The sequence below is a fragment of the Camarhynchus parvulus genome, chromosome 15 (assembly GCF_901933205.1).
Source record: "Camarhynchus parvulus chromosome 15, STF_HiC, whole genome shotgun sequence".
Taxonomy (NCBI): domain Eukaryota; kingdom Metazoa; phylum Chordata; class Aves; order Passeriformes; family Thraupidae; genus Camarhynchus; species Camarhynchus parvulus.
The window spans coordinates 1,270,290-1,291,912 of NC_044585.1; the positions used below are offsets into that span (position 1 = coordinate 1,270,290).

At 53.9% G+C, this 21,623-nt stretch overlaps 2 protein-coding genes across 5 annotated transcripts in view; both read right to left on the reverse strand.

Annotated features, from left to right (window-relative positions):
- The window catches only part of OSBP2 (oxysterol binding protein 2), a 98,690-nt gene extending 88,791 nt beyond the window's left edge, over positions 1-9,899 (reverse strand). For 2 of the 4 annotated variants that reach the window (XM_030959028.1, XM_030959027.1), the window contains exons 1-2: positions 9,584-9,899; positions 2,111-2,188 (exon numbers count right to left, since the gene is read on the reverse strand). In XM_030959028.1, the coding sequence (XP_030814888.1) occupies positions 2,111-2,188; positions 9,584-9,849 (344 nt within the window). In that variant the 5' untranslated portion in view covers positions 9,850-9,899. The remainder of the gene's footprint in view (positions 1-2,110; positions 2,189-9,583) is intronic. The other 2 variants (XM_030959030.1, XM_030959029.1) reach the window with 1 other exon arrangement.
- A 1,788-nt stretch (positions 9,900-11,687) lies between these two features.
- Positions 11,688-18,327, reverse strand: IQCD (IQ motif containing D). Its single transcript, XM_030959075.1, is given in 6 exon segments — positions 11,688-11,966; positions 13,079-13,150; positions 15,322-15,555; positions 16,752-17,360; positions 17,363-17,545; positions 18,244-18,327. Coding segments are annotated over 5 exon segments (1,236 nt in total). The 5' UTR covers positions 17,405-17,545; positions 18,244-18,327.
- Between the last annotated feature and the right edge of the window lie 3,296 nt (positions 18,328-21,623).

Consider the following 21,623-nt stretch of genomic DNA (forward strand, 5'->3'; position numbering starts at 1 on the left):
GCCTCCCCAAGTGTTGCAGCAAAACACTGTACTTATAACGAGCTTTAACAGATAAAAGCCTGATAGAGGAGTAAAGCACAGATAATCTCATAAATTTGGGTTGCTAATCCTCAGGCTGTCCCAGGGTCAGGCAGCTCCTCCACCAATTCAGAGTGCCAGGAAGTGCAGGATGGTCTGTGAAACAGCCTGAAGGGTTCACACACAGAAATCATCAGGGCTCCCCTGGCACTGACAGGACGTGCCACAGACAGGACATGGCTTTTCCTCATCCCCCATCAGCATCCAGAGAGTTGGGGGCAAACTCACAAAAAGTGTCACAAATAATCATAGAATGGTTCATGAAATGTGTCTGGGAGGCACCTCAGGAGGCCTCAGGTCCAGTGTCCTGCTCTGAGCATCTGCCTCCAGACAAGGCTGCTCAGGACCCTGCCCATCCACAGCTGGAACAGCCATGAACTCCCTGCACCCCTCCAGATCCCTGTCCCAGTGTTCAGTCCTCATTCCCAAGCCAGCATGCTTCCATGTGTCCATGCAGGATTCCCCACGTGCTCTCCCAGCCCTGTGCCTCACCCTGCCAGGAGCAGAGCCAGGCTCTGTCCCCTCTCACACCCTCCACCATGGAGCTGTGGGGTCTCCTCTGCTCCAGCCTCATCCTGGCAGGCCCCAAACCACACTGATGGTCCAGACAGGGCACCTCAGGGCACAGTCCCTTCCCTCAACACTTCTGCTAACACAGCCAAAGCCATCACTGACCTCTGGTCACTCCTGGTCACCTTTTTGTCCCCAGGGGCTCCTCTGCAAAGCTGCTTCCAGCAGCAATGCTTCTGCTGAGCAGCACAGGGTTCCCATCACCCTGCAGCTCCAGCCTGCCGTGGTCCCTCTGAACTCCAGACCTGTGACCTCTCTGCTCCACTGGGCATCACCCAGAGCCGGGCTGCGAGGGCACTCACCCATTAATAACCACATTACACAGCAAATACTGCAACTAATGAACTGTGATCTTATCACAGCTACCAAAAACCAATCAAATTATATGTACTCCTAATCAATGCCTGAGAGGATACAGCTAACCAGAGCACCACTACCACCCCAGCTCCCAAAGGGAGCCCTGCATGTTGTGGACAATTCCAAGTGGGAGCTGACAGTGTATCCCATTACCAAATATAAATTATGCAGTATTAAGATTGTCACCTTTGTACCATCACAAAAGGACTTTTAGTTTGAGCACTCTCTTCCTCCTGCTTATAAAAATTCCATCCCAGCAGAGATGCAAAGCCAGGGAGCCTCAAGCAGACACTCCCCAGCACAGACCAGAGACCCAGCTGACAAGGAGTGGAAAACTCTGCTGGGATAAAATAAAGCCATAGAGCAGTTCCACCTGACCACACACTATAAACCTGCAATGCCTTCTGCTCCACAAACCCTGCTGGGAAACACCACAGTGGCAACTTGGGAATAATAAACAGCAGATAAACAGCACCCATCATCAGTCATAGGAACGTGCATGCTTGGAAACAGAAAAGATGGAAGGTCTCAAGTCTTCTGAGAACAAAGGATGGGGCTGCTGGAGAACACAGCCCTGACACCAGGCACCACCCAAGCATTCCTGGATTCCTCCAAAAAGGGCTTCAAACCAAAGGCTGAAACTTAACAAAGAATTACAAAATCATGGAATCTCCTGAGCTGGAAAGGACCCACAAGGATCATCCAGTCCAACCTCTGGCTCTGCCCAGACACCCCAGACCCCACCCTGTCCATCCCTGGCAGTGCTGTCCAAAGGCTCCTGGAGCTCTGCCAGCCTCAGGGCCGTGCCCATTCCCTGGGGAGCCTGGGCAGTGCCAGCACCCTCTGGGGGAAGAACCTTGCCCTGAAATCCAACCTAAAATTCCCTTGACACAACTTCATTGACTCCTCACAAGCTGTGGGCACAGCTGCCACTCCCACCTGCTGCACAGCATCTCCACACCTCAAGGACAAAAATCTGCTTCTTTAATCTTGTGGTCTCCACTCCTGCATAGTCCTGGAGAGGAGGGGCATGTCTGTGTCCCACTGCCATGAGCACATCCCAGTTATCCATGTCCATGCTCCAGCCAAATCCACCCAAACTCACCCCATCTTCCGAACTGGGACCGGTGTATTTTTCAAGCGCTTCCAAGAAGAGCCACCACTCCTGACAGTTGCAGAAGACCTGAAAAAAAAAGTTGGTGGAACCACCCCTGTGCATTTCACAGGAAAAAAGAAACTTCAAAAATCATGAAGATTTCCAGAGCTAGGGAATTAGTTGCCATGGATATTTGCTGCTGTGACAAATACTCTAATTCTGTGCTGGGGTGAGTGACAGGCACAAAGCACCAAGTCAGCTGGGAACAGCAACACGGCAGGGCTGGAACACAGCACACACAGCCCCACGGCCCTGGGAGCATCCCTGAGGAAACCAACCATGGACCTCAACAGCACCAGCACCAGGAGGCCACGTGACTCCCCAAAGGAGCTTTGCTCCCATCCAGGCTTCCCAGCCCTGCTGTCACATCCATGGCTGTGCCATGGGAAGGAGAGTTCACTGCTTGTGAGAGCCCACCCAGCCACAGTGTTTAGGTGTCTGTGCCAAACAACCAGCCTGAAGTGAGAAGATCTTACTCACGACAGCAATACACAACCAGCAGGCCCCAAGGAGAACATTTTCCTGCTCTGTTTCTTATGAAGTTCCTAGGAGAAACCTGTTCTAGCTATTAACAACAGATTAAGAATCACTGCTTTGTGTTAAAGAAGGAAAAGAGAAAGGCACTGACTCCCACTTCACCATATTTACCCCCACATGCATTGCAGAAGCTGCTTTAAACAGCCACGCGTGCCCAGCCAGTGCTCTCATCCAGAAAGATTTGGAGGATTAAGACTATTTTTAGGGAGTGAAGCACCTCCCCCTGAGTCACTGCAGGGACATACATCTATCCAGTCGTGATTCAAAGCAGAAATAGCCTTGAAGAGTTAGATAAAAATAAAAAAAAAGCAAGGAAAGTGGATACTAACACAGCTTGGTGTGAAAGGAAGGGCAGGGAAAACAGAGGTGACAAAGGGTTTGGGCACAGTCAACAGTGCTGACACAGCAGCAGCTCCATCAGTGTCACAATGTGACCTGTGAGCAGCGAGCAGCAGCATCACCTGGGGACAGCACAGGCAGGTACAAAACAGCCCTGCCAGGAGCCCTGGCTTGCAGAGGGGGAAGCAAATCCCAAGTGCCTGGAAGGGGACCAAAGAGAAGATTTGCTCCCATTTGTTCTGCTTTCATGGCAGAGCTCCACTGACACGCAGTCCCACGCTTCCATCTGCGTGTTTAACTGCAGCGTTGATCCGTTCACAGCCCAAGGCTCAGCACCAGCCCTGCACACGCTCACACTCAGGGCTGTGAGTCAGCACCACTGGCCCAGCACCACGCTCACATCCAGCTCTGCTCTCCTCCAGCCCAGCCCCAGCCGGCAGACACGGCAATGTTGTGTCATTAATTATTAAACAAGCTTTTTGAGCGAAACCAAACAAAGGCTGATGCAAAGTGTAGAAAGATCCCTGCCACGGTGCTGTAGGAGCTGCTACAACAATTGAACAGTATAATGAGGACCTGAAGGGATATTTAACACCTCCAGCTAGCTCAGGTTTGGAAGCACTATCTTATTTAGGGATAAATCTCCAGGATGCTGCCTGCCCTCCTGATAGGAGGATGGGACAACTCACATTTCAGGGTGACAACCTGAGCTGTTGGCCATCAGCTGAACAGACCTGCAGGGAGCAGAGGGCTCTGATATCACTGATAACACTTCAGACACCTAAAATTACCAGGCAGAGTTACCCAGCTACAACATTTGATACACAAGCACAAAATACAGAGAAGCTCAGTAGTCTGACCTGCTGCAGCATAACTCAATCTACAGTGATAGTGAACATCATGGTCGTTCAGAGGTGAGTTCAGAGCACATTGCACTGATTGGAAACTCCTTTCAGGGGAAAATGAGGCAGGATACAAGGGATACCGCACGGAAAAGCACAGCAGGTTCTTCACAATACTCCTGACAAGAAGGATCAGCTCCTTCCCCAGTGACTCACTGTGGGTACAGAGGATGACAGACCGTACAAGCACCAACTTAAACCTGTAATTGGAGCAAGCCAAGTCAGAGCTGAATACATATTTCCCTGGAAAAAGACAAGCAGGGGAGCTGCGGGAAGAGGCAGGTGATGCCAGTCACCTCTGCAGGCAAAGGACAGCAGTCCTGCTCCTGGAGCAACACGACAGCAGCTAGACCAAGGGCTGGCAAGGGTTTCCCAGGGCTGAGCACAGCCAGGGATGTCCTGGAGCAGGAGCCAGTCCACACCACCCTCTGCTCCTAAAGGTCAGCACAGCCCCTGCTGTGCCACTCCAGCAGAGCTGAGGGAGCTCCAGCACTGTGGGGGAGAGATGCAGGGCTGGACAGTGATCCCCCTGCCCTTGCCTGGGACAGCAGAAAGGGGTAACAGGTAAGTTACTCAGGTAAGGAACAAGGCAGCTGAGCCCATAAACACGCTCCATACCTGCCAACAGCTCCAGGAGTGAAAACTGCCGTGGGAGCCAAGGTACCTGAGGGATCTCCACGTGCCCAACACGGAGACAGCAGCACAGGCTGCTGTACACAAACCCACAGTGCTCTGCCCCCTCACAGTTTAGCTCTGCACAAGACAAACCAGTTATTTCTTCTACAATTACATCAAATTAAGTATTTGGCCAGTATAGAATCATGGAATGGTTTGGGTGGGAAAGAATCTTAAGGGTTCCACTCCCCTGCCGTGGGGAGGGACACCATCCACAAGACCAGGCTGCTCCAAGCCCTGTCCAGCTTGGCCTGGAACACCTGCAGGGATGGGACGAAGGATGACATCCATCCCATCTAGCCAAATGAAGATTATATGCACAGAAATAAAGGAGAAAGACGGTTCATGGCTCTTATCACAGTTTGCAACCAGCAAACTGAACCAGGCAACAGCTGTAAATCCCCTCAGCCAGCACTAATTACCAAGCCATGATGGAAACATCCCCAAGGATAAGATCCCTGTCTCACGCCCTCCTGCAGAGTCAGCAGCAGTTGCTGTTTGGACTGAAGGGAGCCCAACCTCCCCCACAGCACTAACTGGGAGCAGAGCAACCCAGCCTGGAACCAGCAGCCCAAAGAGCATCGTTCCCCCCACCCCACAGCACCCCTCAAGTGTCATAAGGACAGGCAGTGTCCCCAGGGAGCTGTGGCAGCACCGTGTCCCCAGGGACAAAGCACAGCAAGGAGCTGCTCCAGAATGGGCAAATAACAAGGAACAACAGCAAAGCACCATATGGATCCAGAGAGTGCCATGGGAAAACAAGCTGACTGGGAACACCAATTATTCATCACTGTTTAAAAACAAGTAGCTCAAAGTCACCAGGAGCTGCAGAGCTGCCCTGGAAACCTGCACGCTCCAGCACCCAAAGAGACACAAACACTCCAGGACCTGTCTGCACAGGGACAGGGCGTCACAAAAATCATTCCAGGAGAGCATGTTGCCTCATTCTATCAGGTACAAGCTAAATGTAAGGAAAAGTCTTCCCCTCCAAGGGTGGTCCAACACTGGAAGAGGGGCCTGGAGAGACTCTGCAAGCTCACACCTTGGAGATTTTAGAGGCTGGAGCACAAGTGTGATGAGAGGTGGCTGAGGGAGCTGGAGGGGCTCAACCTTGTGGCTCTGCACAGCTCCTGACAGGAGGGGACAGCCAGGGGGTCAGGCTCTGCTCCCAGGGAATAGGGACAGGAGGAGAGGGAACGGCCTCAGGCTGGGCCAGGGGAGGTTTAGGTTGGTTTGCTATTGGGAAAATTTCTTTATGGAAAGGGTGGTCAGGTGACACAACTGCCCAGGGCAGTGCTGGAGTCCCCATCCCTGGAGTGACTTAAAAGCCACGTGGATGTGGCACCTGGGGACATGGGTCAGTGGTGGCCTTGGCAGTGCTGGGGGAACACTTGGATCAGAGGCTCCCAGAGGTCTCTCTGGGCTCCCTCAAACCTCCACACCTCCACCATCAGCAGTGGTTTTCAAGCACCTTCCCGAACTCCCCTCAGCTTTCAGTGGAGTCTCAGCACAAGAAACAGGAGAAATATCTCTGGGTTGTGCTCAAGCCATCATGATGCCAACCAAGAGTTAAGTGCTGGATAAACAGAGCTCGTGAAGAATGCTGCTCTGTGAAACACAGCTTTTCCAGGGAAATGAGCTGCAGGATGACCCAGACAAGCCAGCTAAAGTGCCCCAGGCACCCATCACTGCCCAAAGAGGAGAGTTAACGCTGCTGGATGGAGAAGCCTTTCCCTTCCCAACAATAACATGGTTTTCCCCTCTCCATTTGTCATTGCTTTCATCATTACACCCCATGCCCACACAAAGCACTGCTGAAGGCTCTCCAGACACCCAACCCACAGGAACCCAGCTCCAGCCCATCCCACAGAGGAGCCAACACATCCCAGAGCTCTTCGAAAGGTCAAGGAGCTGCTGGGAGAACACAACACTTGGAGCATCCATGGTCACATGAGCCAACGCCAGCCTTCGATGAATTAATACTCACCTGCAGATCCTCTCTAATCTCCTTGAAAACACTTATCTGTTCAAGGTGATTAGATTCTCCCAAACAGAGCTGCTAATTATAGATAATGATAAATCTGAGTGGCAGCCTGCAAGAGGAGTTCAGAGAGAGAGTTTGGATCATTAGCAAGTCAAGCAGACTAGTCCTGCATCCCCAAACTGCCTTCCCACGCCAGCATCACTGAATCAGCCAAAACACTTGGTCAAAAACAACCCAGGAGAACCAATCAAGGGCAAGTAAAATGGTCCAGCCATATTGCTGTGGATTTAGGAACTTCCTAAACCCACACACCTCCCTCCACAGGAGGGTACTGCACAGGAACTCCTCAAGAATTCCTCAGCAGTTGTTATTTTTCACAGGTTCAGAGGAGGGAATACAGAGCAAAGGCACATGAAGTTTCCCTGGCAGCAAGACTTGATGTCTTCATCGATGTAGCAAAGCTACAGGAGGCTTTAAATGCTCCATTTGGGAAAAAATGTTGTAATTAGAAGCTTTAATTCAGCAAACTGTCCCTGTGAAACCAACTGGGCAGCAAACAGGCGTCGCACTTGGCTGCTGGAGCAAACTCCTCACTCAGAACAGCTCCAGAGGATGGCACAGCACCCACCCACACACCAGCACCTCCAGGGACACCAAGGGGACACCCGGGATTTCAGCAGCTCAACTCTGCAAACCAAAATCCTCCAGGCAACATGACAGGCTGGGGTTTAAAGCTGAAGAGCGAGAGGCAGGAAATCCAAATTCAACAAAAAGCTTCAACCTGGAACGAAATCAACCCACTCAAGGAGGCGGCTTGGGCACCACGGGGCAGCCTTCCCAGTTTAGATGATTTTAGCAGACATGCAAAATGAAGTTTCTACAAAGCTACTCCTGAGCAGCCACAGCTAGATCAGGTGGGCTGTGCAGCTACAAAGGTGACAACACGAGAAGAGCACAGCAATTCACCTGCAAGGGCAGGAAAGGAGACTTCTGGTATGGACCTGCTGAGCTGGGCTGAGCACAAAGAGCCAGCAGAAGGCAGGACCCATGACTCTCAGAATGCCAGAGACCTCTATAGAATATATACAGATAGACAAATACAGATATATGCTCTTTCTCAGTGAACAGGCAGCAGCCTGACACCTGTCATGGAGCTAGAATTCCTATCAAAACAGAACTGCCAGTTTTTACCCAGACTGTCTCCCAGGAGCGCTCCCAGATGAGCAATTCAAGCTGACACAGCCACTATTTCAGAGCACTCGTTTTGAAGAGTATCATGGAGGCTTTTCTCCACTTAGGAAAGGCTTCACCACGTGTTCTGCACTGTATTTTTGTACTCCTGACTCACAACCAAATTAATTCAGTTGTCATCAAGCCCAGAGATGAAAAGAAGCACAAAATCCTCCAGCATCCTTTTCCCCAAGCAGCTGCTGAGGGTCTGCCCTGCCTGAAAGCTTCACAAAGTTTCAACTCCTTCACATGCAGCTCAGAATAATTTCCTTGGGTGTTTCTGTTTGTTGTTTCAGCCTAAAACAGATCAAATGGTCTCAAAATAAACCTGGTTGTTCCCATCTAAAATAATTGTTGAAGAAAACCACTTGTTCACTCATGACAGACTTGGCATCAACAGGCAAAAATAATATTCCAACATGGTTACAAATGGGGTGTTAAACTCCAACAGCCTTTTTGAGCAGAGTTAAGGCATTCCAGAAAGGATTACAGTAAATTAGCTGAATTACTGAGAGGTAATTACATTTTTTTGGAGGGAGATTGTTTGGCTTAAGTTCTTTGAGGGTTTTCAACAACTCCAAGTAGATAACAACATCATCTATCTTCTGCACTGTTACCTGCTGTAGTCTGACCCTGGGACCCAGGTTCCAGGGGTCTCTTAGAGCTGGAAGAGTTTATATTCACATCTGACAGGGAGCTGGTGCTCTGCAATCTGCTTCAGGCTACGTGTCAGCAGCTGGAGCTGAGAGGAAATCAGCTGATGAACTTTATGTCGGGAGGAAAAACAGCTTTGGCACAACCTTTATAGAGAATTCCTGTCTCAGGGGGTTTGGCACTTTAAAGAGTTACTATTTTATAAAGCTTTTAACCATCTTTAATATTCAGGATTGTTTCCATGTCCTGAAGTACAGCCAACATCTGCTGCACAACACTGAGGGTGACAGAGCACTTGTGTTCCCAGTGAGGAGAATAAACATGATCCAAATCACAGAATCCCTGAATGGTCTGGGTGGGAAGGGACCTTAAAGCCCCTGTCGTTCCACCTCCTACCATACACAGGGACACCTTCCTGGAGGATAAAAACACCAACATCCACATTTGTATTTTCACCACTTAAGACAAACAAGCAGCACAAGAGAAGCTACGGAGATGACACCGCTTTGGATTCAGCCTCGGGGTGTCTGACACGCTCCTCGCTGAGCCCACAGCCCGTCAGACAGCGCCGGGAGCCAGGCACGGCTCGGAGCAGCTGCTGGAGCTTCCTTCTGTCCCCCGGGAGCGCAGCCCCAGCCCGGGCTGAGTTCCCGAGCCCGACATTCCCAGCACAGCATCCCAGGCCACCCTTCCACGGCCACCGCAGCGCCCGCAGCCACGGGCACCGCTGGGGAAGGACCCGCAGGCTCTGGCAGGGTACAGCAGGAGCAGGTTACACAGCTGAGGGAGGAGGGTCTGGGGTGTTTGGATGGAAGGTTGTGATTTGGGCAGCTGTGGCAGCCGGAGCTGCTGCAGCAGGAGCAGAGGGATGGAGAGAGAGAGAGAGAAGGATGGGAGATCCAGGGCGATCCATCATCCCGGGGCCCCGCTGCCCCCGCCGGACCCCCGCGGCTCTGCAGGATCAAAACCCGAGTTTGGCTTTAAAAGAGGAAAAAAAGCCCAAACTACACAATACGAGGCGATTTTCGCTGTGCAACAGCGCAGCCCCCGCGGTCCATCCCCCCTCCCGGCGGCCCCTGCCCGGCCCCCCGGCCCCGGTACCTGTAGTAGCTGAGCAGCCCATTGCTGAGCACGAACCAGCGACGCTGGTAGCCCTTCAGATAGTTGGTCCACTTGAAGAGCCACCCCTTGTAGGTGTCGGAGCCCGGGGGGGCGGCGGGCGCTCCCCCCGCCGGGCCCCCGCCGCCGCGGCCGCCCGGCTCGGCGCTCATGGCCGGCAGCTCGTGGCAGGCCAGGCAGGGGACGGCGCTGAGGAGCGAGACCAGCCCGCGGGTGCCGCCGCCGCAGAGCGCGGCCGCCTTCCCCATAGACCCCGCGGGGCCCAGCCGAGGCTCCGCCGCTCCCGGGGCGGCCCCGGCCCGTCCGCACCGAGCGGGGGCGGCGCCGCCGCCACGTGACCGCCCCACGGGGAGGGGAGCGGAGGGGAGCGCCCCCCGGCGGCGGGGCGGGAACGGCGCGCACCGCCCCCGCCCTCACACCGCCCCCGCCATTTTGGCCCCCCGCCGCCATTTCATGCCAGGGGCCTGGGGGGACGGTGAAAACTGTTCCCTGTCAATCTTCCCGTAAAAAGCCCTCCTGGGTGCCGCCTGCCCTGCTGGGACGAGAAGCCCCATCCTTCTGTCCCGCTCAGCCGCTCCCTCCAGCAGCACACGGGCCTGGATTTTGTGCCTGAGGCGGTGCCTGTCCACAGGGCAGTGTGGAGGCCTGTGGCAGGTGCCACCCGGCCAGGTGTTCCCATGTCTGCTGAGGGTTATTCCCTTTCCCCTTTCTCTTCCCAGCCTTTTTTCCCTTCGTTGTCTATCTTCCCTTTTCTCTTCCCTTTCCCCTGCCTTCTTCCTCTTTATCCTCTCCTCTTCATTCCCCCCCATCATAGATCACGTCTCACTCATCTCCCTGATCCTCTCTGATCCCCCTGATCCCATTATCCTCAGCCACCACCTTCACACACGGTCACAGCCATGCCAGGGGCTCAGGAGGCTCTCCCAGCCCTGGCAATTCTCCAGAGAGGGCTCCAAGCCTCGAGATCTGGGCTGGGCAGCTCCGAGGGTGGAGGACGCTCCATGTGCTGCTCTGGGCTGAGCTCTGGCCCCTCTGCAGCTGGGTGAGCCATTCCTCCCCGGAGAGTCCTTCAGGCAGGAGCACCAGGGACGCTGAGGCAGCCTGTGGCGTCACTCCTGGGTCTGCAACAGCCTGAGAGGGCTTTGGACTCCAAAGGCTGCTTTTCAGAGAGCCATGGAACGGGTTACCATGGAAGGGACCTTCAAGACCATCCCAGTGCCACCCCTGCCATGACCGTGGACACCTCCCACTGTCCCAGGCTGCTCCCAGCCCCAATGTCCAGCCTGGCCTTGGGCACTGCCAGGGATCCAGGGGCAGCCCCAGCTGCTCTGGGCACCCTGTGCCAGGGCCTGCCCACCCTGCCAGGGAACAATTCCTAATTCCCAATATCCCATCCATCCCTGCCCTCTGGCACTGGGAAGCCATTCCCCCTTGTCCTCAGTCTCTCTCCAGCTCTCCTGGAGCCCTTTTAGGTACTGGAAGGGCCTTTAAGGTCTCCCTAGAAGCGGTAGGTTTTTGGGAACTGAAGTCTATCTGGACAGGGAATGTCCTTGATGTAACTGCACCCCAAACTATCCACACGGCTGCCAACTTCTCAAAGTCTCATGGATCTCAGTATCTCTTGTGGCTGCCAAGAAGGGAACACACCTTCCTTGGCCATGTCTGAGGAGAGAGGGGCCTCACCAGTGCCACTGCTCTCTCCTGGGAAGGGAGGCTGCAAGGATGGGCCCTAAAGTCAGGAGCAGGCTGTCAAATCCACACAAGCAGGGTGTGACAGGATGAAGGGAATGGCCTATAGTTGTGCCAGGGAATGTTTATATTAAATATTAACAAAACTTTTTTCATGGAAAGGGTCCTAAAGCCCTGGGACAGACTGCCAAGGGAACTGGTATAGTCACCATCCCTTGAAGTGTTCATAAAACATATGGATGTGACACTTGAGGACAAGGGTTACTGGTGAACATGGTGGTACTGGCTTGACTGGATGATCTTAAAAGTCTTTTCCAACCTTTACAATTCTCAATGCTTTTATCTGGAAGAGCTCAGACACAGCAGCTTTGCCAGGGAGTGAAAAGGATTTGGGGCTTTATTTCTTGCCTTTGCCCTTGCCCTTGCCCTTTCCCTTCTTCAGTACTGACTTGTAGAAAGACCGCACCAAGTAGCCTTTCCAGAAGGCCTGGATGCAGGTGGCAGCTTTGTTCCTCCTGGCCTCCTCCCGTGCAGCTTCCTCCTCCTTCTCCTTGAGTATCCTGCGCTCCTCCTCGATCAGGGTGTACTCCTGGATCAGCATGGCGTGTTTCTCCATCAGCACGGACAACTGCTCCTTCTCCTCCTTGTAGACAGCCTGGAGCTCGTCATATGTGGTCTGGCAGGACAGCAGGGATCAGGGACAGCTGGGCAGCAGCTCCTCCCCACATCCCCAGGTGAGGGTCCTGAAACCCATCCCAAAGCCATGGAATCTCAACTGGTTGGAGCCTTTCCAAAGGGATGCAAAAGGAAGGCATGTGCCCAGTACCCAGGGAGTTTCATGACATGCTGGGTGCCTTGATGCTCCCTTGAAAAATGCTCCCACACACAATGTAAGATTTGGAGAACCAGCAGTGCATCTGCCAGAGTGCTAGAATGAGCTGAGCCCTCCAAAGCAGCCCTGCTATGGCAGGAGCTGCAGCAGGAACTGCCTGGCACAGCCCCTCTGCCAAAGATTTTGGGGCTTGTACTGCAGCTCTAACTTGGATTTGATGTTTTGTCAGTGTGGGGTGGGTCTGCCTTGACAAATTCTGCCCCAAACATGGGGCTCCTGCCTCTCCAGGGACAGGAAACCAAAATAATCCCATTATTAAATGTCTGATGGGGGATCATTCCTTACAATTAGCAGCAGCTTTCAGGCCCCTCCCTGTATTTTGCTCTGTAAGGAATCCAGCAGCTTTTATCCAATCCCATAAATACTGCAAGAACAGGAAAGCCCCCAGGGCCTTCCTAGAGGCAAGTTTTGGGGGTGCTGATGTGACCCTGAGCCTGTTATGGCTCAGCTGGGGGCAGGCTGTTGGCTTTCTTAACACCCAGCACATCCCCCAAGGATTCAGCAGGAACAGGAGCAAGATTTGGACACCAGGTAGGGCCATGAGGATTGAGGATTGGAGCAAAACTGAAAAACCTGTTTCCTGGCATCAGGTGGACATCTCAGACAGAACATGGCGACCCCTTTGCCCCCAGATACGGTGGAATTTAGCTCAGATTTATCCCACTGATACTGTGGGATTTACTGTGGGATTGAGTGGATGTAACTTTTCCTAAAGCCAAAGCAGCAGAGGCTTCCTGGACACACAGGCAGGACAAAGATCCCTTTCCTGTAGGTTTGCCTGGATGCAGAACTGCCTCACTTTCATGGGCTCCTGGGTAAGAGCCATGTGTCCCTTTGGACAGGAATTTACCCAAGCAAATCACTTTATGGCAGAGCAAAGCACTTAAAGCCAACACCTGTCTTTCTGTCATGTCTGTGTCGTATTTCTGGACCCATTCCTGAATTTCCTTCTCTGCTTTGCACTTTTCCTGAAACACAAAACAAGATCAGATCCTTGAAGACATCTGAGGCCTGGTAAGAAGTGTCCTGAGTGAGAAAACAGGGAAACTTTAAGCCACATCATCATTATATCTAAGTATTTGAGCCACAGCATCATTATATATCTGAATATTTCACCTCCTCCCTGTGACAAGCTTCCCTCAGCTGACACATACGTGGTTTGCCCTGGTTTAAGGATTCTCCTGGGACATTCCCAGAGGGCTTTATTTGGTTTACAGCATGGAGCTGGGGGGATGAACAGCACCTGGAAGTTGCTTTCTGCAGGAGGAAATGAACGTGTCTGATGGAATGTGGCAAGTCATCGACACACTGAGGCAACCAGCTTTAAACTGAAGCAGGAGAGAACTGCAAAACCTGAATTTGGGACAGAAAGTACTCAGAAGATGGTGCCTTTTAGAAGAAAGAGATCTTTCTGGCTGTACAACAGTTAACAGTGGCTGTACTCCTGTACAGCCTGGGGCAGGTTCCCTCCAGCTCTGGATGTGTGCTCTGTGGAATCATTCCTGCTGCATTTCCTGTGTGGCACTACCCCAGGATGGCCCAAGGGCTCCCAGGCCATCACGAGGTCCCACCTGAGCTATTCAGACCACAAGTACAACTTGTACTTGCTGAGTAAAGGAGGCTTCTGTGGTCAGTAAATGCATCTGCCGGGGTGCTGGAATGAGCTGAGCTGTCCAAAGCAGCCCTGCTGTGGCAGGAACTGCAGCAGGAACTGCCTGACACAGCCCTTCTGCCAAAGATTTTGGGCCTTGTACTGCAGCTCTAACTTAGGTCTGATGTTTTGTCAGTGCCCAGCCCTTCATGTTGTACCACCCAATGCAAGAGTGAGAGATGCCCCATCACCACCTGGGCTTCCTGCCCATGGGAGGCTGCACTGGTTTGGAGAGAATACTCAGAAAGAGCAAAATGAGAAGGAAAATGCCCTTTTTCCAGTTCTCAGTTCTCTGTGTCACCAGTGTGTTCTGCTCAGGGCAGAGCTGTTGCTACAGGGGCCTGAGCCTGCCTGCTGGTCCCATTCCTCCTCCTGAGTCTGCTCAGCCCTGGGGACAGGGACTTTGGGGTGCTGCTGGGTGAGGGCTGCACCTGCCCCACCCTGACACCCCCTCAGCCCTGGGCTGAGCTCCCAGTGTGGGCAGCAGGGCAGGGGATTCTGTCCCTCTGCCCCACTCAGGTGAGACCCCTGGGGCCAGCACAGCGAGGACCTGGGGCTGCTGGAGAGAGTCCAGAGGGGGCACCAGAGATGCTCCCAGGGCTGGAGCCAGGCTGGGAGAGCTGGGGGTGCTCACCTGGAGAGGAGAAGGCTCCAGGGAGAGCTCAGAGCCCCTTGCAGGGCCTGAAGGGGCTCCAGGAGAGCTGGAGAGGGACTGGGGACAAGGGATGCAGGGACAGGACACAGGGAATGGCTCCCAGTGCCAGAGGGCAGGCATGGATGGGATATTGGGAATTGGGAATTGTTCCCTGGCAGGGTGGTGAGGCCCTGGCACAGGGTGCCCAGAGCAGCTGGGGCTGCCCCTGGATCCCTGGCAGTGCCCAAGGCCAGGTTGGACAGGACTTGGAGCACCCTGGGATAATGGAAGGTGTCCCTGCTCGTTAGAGGGAGTGGCACTGAATGGGCTTTAATGTCCCTTTCCACACAAACTCTTCTGGGATGATTCTATGAAATTACATTTCCCCCCATTCAGCCCAGCCTGACTCCTTGGCTTGTCTGTTCTGCCAAGTTGGGGGCAGAGCAGGATCTGCTGAGCCCTCAGCATCAGATGCTTCCTGCCAAGGCAATATTGTTTGCTCTGCTCCCCCTACAGCAGATCCCTGGTTTGTCACTATCCCACACATGTCCTGCTCCTGCTGGCTGCCCTGAGCTCTGCCTGGTGTCACAGCACAGTGGGAAGGTGTTCCCAGAGCCAAGGCAGGCAGCAGGAGCAGGACCTGTGACAGCTCTGTCCCTGCTGTCGCTGCAGGGCTGCTTTCCACTGGAATCAGCAGAGCATGAGGACAGGGCGGGTGTGCTCTGACAAACACCATGTGCATCCTGCCAGGAACAAGCAGGGACCGGGGGACTCCTTGCAGTAGGCAGCAGCCGGAGCTGACAGCTCTGCAAAAAGGCTTCAACCTCCTGTCCCAGGGCTCTCCTCCCCTTTACCTTCCTGAGAACCAGCTCTGAGGCTCGATGCTCCAGCACCAGTGCATTGAACTGTGTTCCCAGGCGCTGAATGTCCTCCTTCAGCCTGGCACACCTCTCCTGGGAGGCTTTCTCATCCTCTTTTTTCTGCTTTTCCCCTTCCTTCATGATCAGCCGGATCTCAGCCTTGCAGTTCTTGGCCAGATCTTCCATGGTGGTTTTGAGGTCTTCGATTGTTTTGTCCTTCCTGCTAACCTAGACCAGAGAACAAGAGGAATACTTTGGGAAATGCCCCTGAAGCATAAGGTGAGCAGGAGAAGAAAAAACATTGCAAAGCTGGAGGAGATCCAAGAAGGGACCCCAGGGGCCAGCTCAGGTAGCACCAAGGCCCTGCCACTGCTGGCTGAGGGAAGAGTCAGATTTACACAGGAGCTTTCGAAACCTTCCCCTGGTTCCTCTGGGAACCTGTTAGTAAAGACACAGAACAAACCATCCCAAGCCCCACTGGCACTGCCACCTGAGGAGCAGCCAAAACAGATTCCCTGGAGATAGCCCTGTGGCTCCCTCAAGGGCTGGATCAGGCTCTGAGTGACTGTCTGGGGGACAAGCTCAGGGAGGGAAATCCCCAGCTGGGATCAGTGAAACAGATTTATTCCCTATGTCCTGGACAAGCTGCCAAATTGCACATAAAAATCTCAATTCCCAGAACTCCAAGGAGCAGAGGGAAAGGGGAAAGCAGGCCCTTGGCTCTGCCACCAGTGAGCAGGGCAAAGCCTTCTCAGCCAACACCTCTTGCAGGGAGGAGAAAGAGAAACCCAGGTAGAAAACTAAGGATTGTTGTCAGACGCTCTGGGCTTGGTACATACGCTGGGAAAGTGCCTGGGAAGTGCCCAGTCAATTATCTGCACCTCAGCTGCAGATAAAATTAAAGATTCATGTAATTTGTATAATCACTGATTAATCACAAAGGCTCCAAAGCAGCTGTTAGAGTCAGGAGTCACAGAAATGTTGGTTTTAAGCAGGAGTGAAGACAGAGCAAATATTAAAAATGGATTTTAATCAGAGCAATCTCTCCCTCTAATGATTTTTCATTCTTTCAGCAGCAGGGAATGAAGCAGCTGGCATTGTCACCCTGCCAGGATACCACCACAGCACTTTGTGCCTGTCCTGCCACTCCTCTGGAACTCAAGGACTTATATTGTTTAAGTTGGCTGGTGACAACAGGTTCAAAACATGCCAAATTTGAGCTAAAAAAAATCAAGCATGCAATATGCATTTTTCATTATATTTTACAATAAAAATAGTATTTTTTAGATCTGGTTTAGAAAGGATTTCTGGAACTTGCTCTTTAGCAACTGCAATAAAAGGATTGGTTTATAGTTAGCAAGGTTTTGCTCCAGTAAAAAGCAAGTTTCCACTTGGTTGGAAAACACATTCCCACAAGGTCATACCTCTTCATCTCGAGTCTGGATGACTCCTGCCAGCTCTCCCTGTAGAGCTGAGATAATTTCTGTGTTTTTCTCAACCTGGAGGGAAATGTCTTTCATGAATTGAATCATTTCCCTCTCCTCATCAGGAGTGGTCAGGAGCCTCTCGAGCGTGAAGTCCCGGAACTCCATGAAGGCTTTGATGAACACATCAGCTGGTGACTCTTTCACCCGAACTTCGAATTTCAGCCCATGGTAAAGCAAGGGGTTGGCCAGGAAGAGCCTCAGGATGTTTCTCAGGGAACATTTCAGGCGTTTCTCCGCAGCTCTCATGGTCTTTGCATCTCCAGGGCTGGCGTGCAGGTGCTGTATTTCCATTGAAAGCCTCTGATGCTCCAAAAGGCTGCTTGTGATCTCAGGTCCCAGCATCCTAGCATACCTGTCCAGGGAGGCAGTAATCCGTGGGATCAGCCTGGTGATCTCCAGCTTGACAATGGTCTCCTCCAAGACAGTTAGGATTCTTTCTGCCTCCGTGCTGTCAGGCTTTAGCTGGCGTGGATCTAACACCTTCATGACAGCTAATGGAATCCCTGCCTTCCTTGGAGTTGCCATGCCCTTCACCAAGGTTCTTTGCTCCATGAGGATGCTTGGAATGCAGCTGGATCCCCTGTTGCCATGTATTCAGTTAAACACCACTGGCCTGGGTGGTTTGGGGTCTAGCAAGGACACGGCAGCTCCTACACAAGGTGAGACTCTGGAAGAAAATGGAGGTCCCTGTGCTGCTGCTGTCACATAATCTCCCTTCTTGGATTTTCTCTCTAAAAGGAAAACACAGTGACAGCATTAGAGAAATGATGTAATTTGGGAAAGCATGAGAGTCTGAGATTGCCCTGGAGTTCTCTCTGAGTCTGGGCAGGGGGTCAGGACATGGGGTTGTGGATTAGAGCTGGTCTGTGTCCCAGAGCAGCTGTCAAACCCCCATGGGAAGGGGATGATGGATTCCTGGCTTTGAAGGGCGGTGGGGGGAAAGCTCCCAACAGCTTCTGAGGAGCAGCTGAGGTAGAGCAGCACAAGCTGCAGCTCTGCAGTCCCCAGAGGGGTGTGGAGAGGGGTTTGGAGAGCCCTGGGGCCACCCTGAAAGGGAGGGTAGGGTTCCTAGTGGGAAACCTCTATGGGAAACCTCTGCCCTTCCAGGCCCGTCCCTGTCAGAGGGAGGAGAAGGGAGAGGGGATCTGGCAGGGACAGAGCAAGAGGAGAGAGGGGAGGGGAGGAGATGGGGACAGCTGTAGCGGAGGGGCCGACAGGGAGTGAAGGGTCCCCTCGGTGTGGGTGTGGGACAGCAGGAGGACCCCGAGACTGGGGAGAAGTCAGAGATCGGGGCGGTGATTCCCGGTGGGGAGACCCCCGTGCGAGGGGCGGGCGGCGAGGGGCCGGTGCGGGAGGATCCGGGGGCTCCGTGGGACCAGCGGCCCTGGGCATCCCGGGGGTTGCACGGGGTGTCTCAGGAGTCGGTTACTGGGGGATGCCGGCCTCAGGCTGCCTCCACCCCTGCAGCGCACTCAGATCCGATCCCGGTCCCGATCCCAATCCTGGTCCCGATCCCGGTCCCGGTCCCGATCTCGGTCCGTATCCCGGTCCCGGTCCCGCCGCCAGCGCCTCCCGTTGCCAGGCGACCCGAGGGGGCGGGGCCTCCCCGGCGGTTCGCGCGAGTTGTGCTGGCCCCGCCTCCTGTCGCTTGATTGGCAGCGCCGCTGTCCAATGAGGAGTCCCGCGGCGGCGACTGCCGGGGGTTGGGGTGTGTCATGGCGCCGAGGGGGCTGTGAGGGGTGAGGGGGAAGAGGGGGCTCATTCCCTCCGGGCTGCCCAGATCTGTGTTCCTGAGAGCACGACGAGTAACACGAAGAATAAACTTTATCCCCCCCGAGGTGACGTCTGCCAGGCGCGGGTCAGCGTAGTGGGTGTCCAGGAGCCCCGAAGAGGCTGTTTTGAAACATCAGGACACAATAGAGTTCCCCTGAGCCGCGCTGTTAACGTGGCTGGTTTTACAGCGCCATAAAAGTGATAATGAACCTCAGCTGATGAAAATGCTGATGCTGTACAGACTGAGTTAATTGCTTACCTGTGATTTACTGACGTCTGCAAAGAACACGATGGCCCTTGAGCGCTGCCCTGCAGCCGTGCCCTCAGCCTGTGCCCGGGCAGTGGTGGATGCCTCGGGAGAGGAGGGTTTGGTTTCCAGCAGCAAACACGGCAAATGCTGAGCTCCAGGCCACGCTCACCACGATCTCTGTCCCTCGCAGGAGCTGGCACTGCACAGTGGTGGGGTGGCCATGCCCTCACAGGCAGCCTTGTCCTGGATCCCAGCTTTACCTGGCCTGAGCAGCTCCTTTATTTCTGTGCAGGGAGTGTCAAAGTGCAGGAATAATTCTGCTCACCCATTCCAACTGCTTCCCTACACAAAGCAAAGAGAGGCTGGTGGTGGGAGATGTAGTGGGACCACCAGGACTGGGCTTTCTGATGTGGCACTGGTGAGGATGGATGAGGGGACACTTGGCATACCTGGTACCACCTCCAGCACCCCCAAGTCATTTTCCTCCAGGCTCATTACATGGAGCAGTGACCTCCATGTGGGTTCCCTCCCGCCCTGAGTGGCTCAGCCAAAGGATTGATTCAAATCAAGAATGGGATTGAGTGTGACAGTGACTCTGGGTTTGGGTCCACCCCAAGCTGGGACATGCCCGGCCTGCTATGGGAAGAAGGGGCAGCTGGAACTGCAAGTCTGGGCCAGGCTGCCCCATAGCCTCCAGGGAACGCACTTGCCTGCCCAGGAACAGCTTCTCAAGCTCTAATTCAGCAGCTGGGATCCCACTGGATCTAAATCCAGAAGATCTGTGATTTTCTGGCTGCACTATGATTGAGAGCACAGCAGAGCTGTGATTTCAGGCTACTGAGGGGTGTGCTGTCAGTTGGATGTGTCCTCATGGAGCTTATCACATAACAGAGAACAGCCCTTGAGACATGGAGAGCTGCTGCTTTTCTTGACAAGACTCTAGAAGGGATCCCTGACCCCCCTGAAAGGCTGCCACATGCGCTGCAGATATTTTGGAATGAAATCCATCATTAAAAGAATGTCTTTCCAAAGTTGAGGAGTGTCCTGATTTCTTTGTTTGAAATGTGCTACTGCTCTCCAAGAAGTGCAGACTTGGACTTCCTGACAACCATGACCTGGAGATGGCATCAACTGGCCAGTGACTGTCACCACAGTCCCCTGTGTCTGGTGTGCACAGCCTGCTTGAAGGGACAGCAAGTGCTTGTGACATCCAGGGAAAAAGGAAGGAAAGGGGTGGAGCTGTGGGTCGCATCCAAACCTCCCCTGAAGTAGGGAAGACTGTGGATCACTGCTGCTCCCTCCTGGATCTGGGTAATTACAGACATTGCCGTCTTGCAGGAGGAGATGGGGGTGATGACACATGTCCAGAGCAGCCCTGACTCGTCCTGCAGCTCCACACTGCTCCAGGCCAGCAGCAGCTCTTCAGCCAGGAGGAAAACTGGGTCACTTTGGGAGCTGGATGAAGCATCACCAAACCTGCGTCAATCCCACCTCATCCAGGATGTAGAAAAGCCCCAGATCTATCCTCAAACAATTCTCTGCGCCCAAACCCACCAGACTGCATCACTGCCTGAGCCAGAGCTGCCCAAGAATCCAAATTATGTGGGGCATGTCCAAGCAGGGGAGGGAGAGCCCGGTGTCCCTGGTACAGCCTGGGCACACTGTCCCCCACAGTCTGAGTCCAGCTGTGTTCCAACAGCAGGACTGTGACACATACCTGAGGGCCAGAGACTTCCCTGGGCCCAGCTGGCCTCAGCCACCACCCAAACCCCTCTCCAGGTGCTGAATCCCACTCCTCTGCAGCAAAGGGAAGCCCAGCTCAGAGTGTGGGAGCTGGCAGGTCGATCTGCTGGGAAAAACATGATCCACCCCAGCCTGGTTTGCCCAAATAATTCCCCTGTTCCTGCTGCCACCCACCCCTGTGTGGGACCAGGGAAGGGACATCAAGGAGGGGCATGATTTGAACTGATTGAGAAATGTTGGTGAAAGAGCAGAAGCACGCAATGAAGCCTTGCTGCAGGCAGCAGCACCCCATCCTGTCACTGCAGGGCCGGTCCTCTCCTGACACAGTCCTTTGGCTGCAGCCTTACATTGTGCTCTGCTGGCAGCGTGGAGCTCTGGCACCACACCAAGGCCTGCAGGACTCCACAGGGCCAGCTGATCCCTGACCCCATCTCTCCTGCAGCTTTGGCTGCTGTTCCTCATTCCCATGTCCCACTGTCAGTGGGATGATGGCATCTGTATCCTGACCAGTTGGGAAGGAGTTTGCACTTCCCTGGCCCCCAGAGCATGTCAGGAAGGCCCAGGCAGGGCACAGAGAAACCAGGGAGTCCCTGCAGCACAGAGCTGGCTGAAGGGATGAGTGTAGTGGGGTTGGTGTAAGCTCTGAGCTAAAGGACCCAACAAGGAAAACGGGAGGGCTGGAGGTGCTGGGTTGGCTCTGAGAGCACCAGGCTGGAGCTGGGTGGCAGGAGCAGGAGTGCAGAGGGACACAGCCAGTTGTGGGCAGCTGTGGCACAGGAAAATGTCCCTGGGGCTGTCAGGGCACTGAGACCAGAATGTGTAAGTTTGGTCCTAACCTGTCTGCTGAGGCCAAACCTCAAATCCTGTGTCCAGTTCTGGGCCCTTTATGACAAGAGAGGCCTGGAGGGGCTGGAGCACGTCCAGGGCAGGGAACGGAGCTGGGAAGGGGCTGGAGCCCCAGGAGAGGCTGAGGGAGCTGGGAAGGGGCTCAGCCTGGAGCAAAGGAGGCTCAGGGGGCCCTTGTGGCTCTGCACAGCTCCTGC